The following is a 6697-nucleotide window of genomic DNA, read 5'->3' on the forward strand; positions in this document are numbered from 1 at the left end:
TCATATCATTGCAAATGTCTTATACTCGAGAACATGTCTGTGAAAACAACTCCAGAGAGGGATGGCAAAGACACAACCTGTGCTGGAAAGGTTGTGTTCACACTCAACATCTGGGAAACACCTACATTGTGATTCACACTTTGCACCTGATGACAAAAAAATGGAGACTTGAGTTTGACAGGAGAAGACGTCTAGTGGTCCATACACCAACACTGGCCTACGGCAGAAGCCAAACATGAAACCAATTTTCTGTGCAATCAGTTAATATCAATGGCATATCAATATTTTTAATAAATGGCCTATCAATCTTTCTGCATGATATCTGTGCTAAATGAACTCAATATTAGGAATGTGTTCCTAGTGTTTAGTATACTCAGTGTATATTAATGTGTTTCTGTGTATTGTTTGGGCCATTCCACACATACCTGTACTGTGTGTGTGCGTGTGTGTTTTGTGCAATAATGGGCAACCAACTGTAGCTTTGATGTGAAGTTTAGATTACCTGTTTAGAGCATCTCTCTCTCTCTCTCTCTCCCTGAATACCCTCTTGATTCAAGTGACACCTCTATAACAATTTGTAACTTCATTGTTGATTCTTTAACATAGTAAACCATCAAGTAAATATCAGGGTAACCATGTCATAAATTCCTCTTTATCACGTCACTGACTACTTTTATGGTATGATGATCAATACTGTAGAGAGCCTTCATGCATTTACAACATTTTCTAAATGGAAAAAGTTTTTTAATTTTTTAATTTTGTAGTTTCACTAACTATGAGGAAATAATGGAACCTATCTGTATTAGACCTAATGACTTCTGATTTGGATTAGCCTCCATATTTGGGAGACTTAAATACCTGTTACTATTACCCTTGAACCTAATTTATTTGCCAAATAACATTTAAAAATTAAACAGAATATTGGTGAAATGTATATTTTGTATTTATGGTCTCTCCAAAACAGCCTACCAACATGAGCATGTCATGTGAGCTAGCCTACTGTTCTAAGTTTAGGAGAGATAGTGTAGCCTATTTTACTGTATCCTACATTTTTCGGTGACTAGACGGAAAGTATACTTTTTGTTGCGGGATTCAGTTGTTCCTCATCTCTTAAAACGTAAGCTACTATTTTATCATATTCATAACTTGCTTACCTGTGGTTTAACATGACATGACAGTTGTCATACTGTAAATGAAAGTGGTACAAATTATGGAGGCAGAATGCCAGCTAACTCTCACGCGCAACACACCTTAGTGCCCGTATTTAATGAGCTGACTAAGGACACACCTGTTGGATGCCTGATGAATATCTATTCACATAAATAATTATCTCAATACGCCCTCCAGCAGCTCCCACCTCCAAGGGGGTATATATTCCGCTACCAGGCTTGGACTGGTTCACCAACTCTTCGAAGTACCACTCCGGGTTTTGTCAGCTCTACATACCAATCATCACAACGTCGCCATGAGTGCTTTATCACTTCGCAGTTATGGAGGCAGCCGAGGCTCATCCTCCATGTCTCTCGGAGGAGGGTACCAGAGTCGCATCGCATCACGGGCACCAAGCGTCTATGGAGGGGCAGGGGGACAGTGTGTCCGCGTATCTTATGCTTCGGGCACCAGGAGCGGTTTTGACCTGTCCAGTGCGTTTGGAGGTGACAATGGCAGCTATGGTTGTAATGCAGTGTCGGTCAGCGAGAAGGCTACCATGCAGAACCTCAACGACCGTTTGGCCACCTACCTGGAGAAGGTGCGCTCCTTGGAGACGGCGAATGCCCAGCTCGAGCGACAAATCCGCGAGTGGTACGAGAAGAAGAAACCGGTCATCAGTGATTACAGCAAATACGATGCTACTCTTGCCGACCTGCGCAGAAAGGTGAGCATTTTTGGGGCATCGTAAATACAGTAAATTGCTATATTGAGCGAGATTGATATGATGACATTTTCGTTCATCAACCTCACTCCTGTTGACTATTGAGTTTAGATCAAGTTTTATTGAATGACAAAAATAAAAAAAATAGGCTATATCATTTACAAAAGGAAAATGTCTAAAAATGTCTACTCTGGCAGGAAACAACATCTTATTCTCATAAAATCCAATGATGGTATACAAGACACAAGTCATACCCCGAAGTTCATTGACTGGCTGCATCTATGAAGCTGTCAGGTTACAATACAAGTGTGCCCTCGGGATGTGCATTTGTAAACCCTTGACTTTAATAGAGGAATCATACCAAGTTTACAGTAGTAATGGATTATAGGACTTAAATGGCATGAGTGTTGCTTACATGGGTAGTTTAGTTTCTTAGTCTCTATTGAAAGAAAGAAATTACCAAAAAAAAAGGGCTTGGCAAGTGAAACTGTCACTTCCATTCAACTTAACTCCCTGTCAACATTTACATTCACACTCATGCCGCCTACATTACTTATTTCAAAGGGAAAGGGGAGAGCCATGATTATGACGCTAAAATGAATCATACCTTCTGTTCAATAGCATTATGTATTATTGCATCTGATGGGATCCAAGTCATGCTTATTATTGTCATTTCCCATACATAACTGTGTGGTCTTTGCCATAGATTGGCTACAGTATATCTGCATTGGTAGGAGGCTAATCAATTACTTACTAACAGACTACTATAGCTCTGGTAGGCTTCACCTTATCACACTTTAATAGTCTCTCATTACAGCTATTCATGGTTATGGCTTGGGAGAATGCACCTTCATTGTTTATGATAATGAAAAGCAAATGATGTAATAATTGTGATAAGCCTGACAGTGTGTAATTTTCTTCCCCTTTTATGTACCATATACCAACCTGTTTTTTGTCCTGTTCTCAGATCAGTGCTGCCACTCTGAGCAACGCCAGTATCATCCTGCAGATAGACAATGCCAAACTGGCAGCAGAAGACTTCAAAGTCAAGTGAGTACAAAGGGTCTGTAAGATGGAAGCAGCAAACAACTGTTGAATTCACCTTAGAATAATACTTTCAGTCAGGAATGGAATTGGAACTACACATCGTATGTCAACTTTAGTCATGCAACTTTTAAACCATTATTAGAGTATGAAGCCACACCTAGTATAACCGTACTGAAGGTCAACGAGCCCATGACGTGATGTTAAATGTCACAATACTGTATACCTTAGAAACATCATCAGCGGTCAACTGTACATTAAACTGGTCTGACTGGTTTTGTGCCATTTGGTATGTTTACTGTTGGTGGTAACTGTCAATGATGCTGGGAAACTCACATGCCCTGTTTGTCCTTTTCCCTCTGGAAAGGTTTGAGAATGAACTGGTTATGCGTCAGTCGGTGGAGGCAGACATCGCTGGACTGAGGAAGGTTCTGGACGAGATGACCATGTCCCGGGCAGACCTGGAAATGCAGATTGAGGGGCTGAAGGAGGAGCTGGTCTACCTCAAGAAGAACCATGCAGAGGTGGGTGTTCCTCAGGGCACTCTAGTGGGACCTGCCCAAATTCACAAAATGGCCCCCAAGGGCCTTGGAAGCCCTCTTTTATCATACCAGATCCCCAAGAGTCATGGCATAGCCCTGTCAATAGCAAGACCTCCCCACAGTTCCAAATTCTTATATATTTTACCTAGATGAAAACAATGTGGTTGTGAGAGTCGAATGGAGTTGTCAGAGACATAATTCATTCTCATCGCATGCCAAGCAGTATTGTCTTTGGCTGTATCAATGATAATGCAAACAACAGATCAAACAGACCTTGTTTGGAGTCTCTGTGCTGTCTCTGTTTGTGTAGCTTTAAAGCTGTCAGCAAATGTGTCACAAGCCCAACGACAGTATGACAGAACCGTTAAAACCACACTTGAGATCACATGGTGGCAAGTCCTATTTCCTGTTGGATTACCTTGAGTATTTTCGCAGTAATCATCTACTTACTTTAGGATGGTTGTACAGGATGTCAGAGAAGCTGACGGCAATACACCATGAACAATGTAACTAGGTTATGAAAGATGGTGACAGTTTGTGACACCCAAGTACCTCATTGATTTCTCATGTGGTTGAACCTGAGACACCCGTGCACCTCACCTGGCTGTGGCCCAATTTGTCCCCTCAACCCCTGTGTAATCGTGCTAGACTATTTCCCTGTCTGGGACAGTAAAGTTCTATCTTATCTTACCCGGTGACAGCCTACCCGGTGACAACCTCCATTGGCCTCTCACCTGGTGTTGACCCTAGTTGACGTCTGTCATCACTCTGTGCCCCTTATAGGAGATCGCTGCCTTGCGGGCCCACTTGAGCGCCAGCTCAGTGAACGTGGAGGTGGACGCAGCGCCCCAGCAGGACATGGCCAGGATGATGGAGGAGATCCGCACTCAGTACGAGGGCATCGCCGAGAAGAACCGCCGCGACATGGAGTCCTGGTACAAGGACAAGGTGAGGAGAACAAGAGCCCAACCTTGTCTATGGAGAACCTCTTGATCCATCTGTTCTGTTTTAGATCATATGGAAATAGTTTAGTATATCTTACAGGGAAAACCTATGTCCTATGAGAACAGTATTTAAAGTGCTTATAAACAACCAATTACTGTGATCACATACTTGAAGCTATCTTATCCTTGTTCGATCATGCCAATATAGAGATATCAGACCATAGAGAATGACTTTTGTGCTTATTACCAGTACTAGTGGAGTTACACAACTCTTACCTTGTTCCGTCTGTCCGTCCCAGTTTGATGAGCTGAACAAGGTGGTGGCCAGCAGCACAGAGACCCTCCAGACGTCCCGCAATGAGATAAACGAGCTCAAGAGGACCATGCAGGCACTGCAGATCGAGCTGCAGTCCCAGCTCAGCCTGGTGAGGAAACCAATGCCCCCTCAACCCCATTAATGTCACACCCCTCTCTGCCTCCTAGTTGTTGCTAGACGTATGAGTTTGAGTTAGAGCTAGACTAGGGTGTAATTACTGTAGATCACTCGGAATTCGGAAATACATGACATTTACAAGATTACACCTTCAGTTAAACAGTACAGTACAACTGACACATCACTGTAAAACCATGATCATTTAGACCTCATAAATACATTCCTACCCTACGGGTTACATATGAGTCCTCAAGTTGACCTTTTAGCAACCGAAGATGATGGATTAGTTACAGAGAGAGAAGAAATCAGTCAACTCAGAGCTCTGTAATTATCACAAGCCATAATAATAATACATTTCATTTTTGACAAGCTCTTCGATTGATGGATAGATGAAGTGAAGTTGAGGAGAACAGTTTGTTATACTACAGCTGTTCTCCTCAAAACTGAATTCTAAAAACATGTGCTCACCAGGAACTTCACCTCAATCATGCACTGATGTCATTTGGCCTATATCAACACCACTTGTTGAATCACCTGAAGTCTTTAACCATTCCTCTTCCTCCCGCTCTCCCAATAGAAAGCAGCCATGGAGGGCCAGCTGAATGAGACAGAGTCCCGTTACAGCATGCAGCTGAACCAGCTCCAGGGCATGGTCAACAGCCTGGAGGAGGAGCTGGGTCGCATGAAGACGGACATCGAGAGGCAGGCCGGCGAGTACCGCATGCTCCTGGACATCAAGACCCGGCTGGAGATGGAGATCGCTGAGTACAGGAGGCTGCTGGATGGAGAGGATATCGGGTAAGGAGAGGAGAGAAGAGTGTAGATCCCTAATTTACATACCCAGTGGGATTTACATGGGCTTCACATACCCAATGTAAATGCTAAATGTGCATTTACATACCCAATGACAAGTCAACCCCTAGCCCGTTGCCCCTTCAGTAGCCCCTACCCCTTTGGCACATAAACACTTGCTGTAGGCACTTTTGATTTAAAATGATTGGATACATGCAAGAACTATGGTGTGAATATTACTAGAGGGCAAGATGTAGCAATCATCATTATGCTAATGACCTACAGTAGCCTATTTAATCGTTGCAGATCTACAAGAAGTGCACTAGGGAAGGGGCCAGGGGTCGATTTGGAACTGGGCAATAGAGACTGTGTTACAGAGTAGAGAGATCAATGTAGAGTTGTTAAATAGGAAGAGACTTAACACTCAAACTATCTTCTGTCCACCAGGAGAACTGTCATCACCAAGAAGGTTGAGACTGTTCAGGTCCAAAAACGTAAGTAGAGCGAGACCATTTTCTATCATATCAATTCCATATTGATTGAACCCAGCAGTAGTAATTGTGAAACACTCTAGAACAAAAAGGATTTGGTTGATTAGAATTTTAAGTTTGTTCTTTCCTTTCCTCTTTAGCTAAGCCCAACACTAAGTGTACTAATGGTTATTTGTGCCTTCTTTGAAGCAGTGCCAGTGGTGACAAAGAGAGTGCGGACGGTGATCGAGGAGATGGTCGATGGAAAGGTGGTCTCCCGTACAGAGGATGTGGACATGGAGGTCCCGCAAAAATAGATCCCTTGCACTCAACCCACCCAAAAAAGCCTGGTTCCGCCTACAGCAAAAAGGAATACCAGAAATGTTAAAATGTTATAATCTCCTCTGGATAGCATCGCTTTGGTGTTGCCTGTATGCTCGGTGAATGTACAACACTGTGCAATCTTTGATACATTTACCATATTTGATTTTTAAGTTGACAAAACAAACATGCTTTTGAATATCATTGTTGATCAAATGATCATGTAGGATGTTTGGTTGAATTGTCCCAAAATACATAATAAAATATGTTTCAGTATC

General features: G+C 42.6%; 1 protein-coding gene across 2 annotated transcripts; it reads left to right on the plus strand.

The window, feature by feature from the left end:
* The first annotated feature begins 1380 nt into the window (after positions 1-1380).
* On the plus strand, positions 1381-6697 carry LOC121534050 (keratin, type I cytoskeletal 13-like). Of its 2 annotated transcripts, none has more exons than XM_041840481.2 (8): positions 1381-1876; positions 2841-2923; positions 3285-3441; positions 4243-4407; positions 4703-4828; positions 5414-5634; positions 6076-6122; positions 6309-6697. In XM_041840481.2, exons 1-8 carry the CDS (start codon positions 1466-1468, stop codon positions 6413-6415), a joined length of 1317 nt encoding a protein of 438 aa, XP_041696415.1. In that variant the 5' UTR covers positions 1381-1465; the 3' UTR covers positions 6416-6697. The 2 variants fall into 2 exon arrangements, with proteins under 2 accessions (XP_041696415.1, XP_041696416.1); XM_041840482.2 differs by having other exon boundaries at positions 1383-1876; positions 6312-6697.

Source organism: Coregonus clupeaformis, chromosome 38, assembly GCF_020615455.1.
Source record: "Coregonus clupeaformis isolate EN_2021a chromosome 38, ASM2061545v1, whole genome shotgun sequence".
Taxonomy (NCBI): Eukaryota; Metazoa; Chordata; class Actinopteri; order Salmoniformes; family Salmonidae; genus Coregonus; species Coregonus clupeaformis.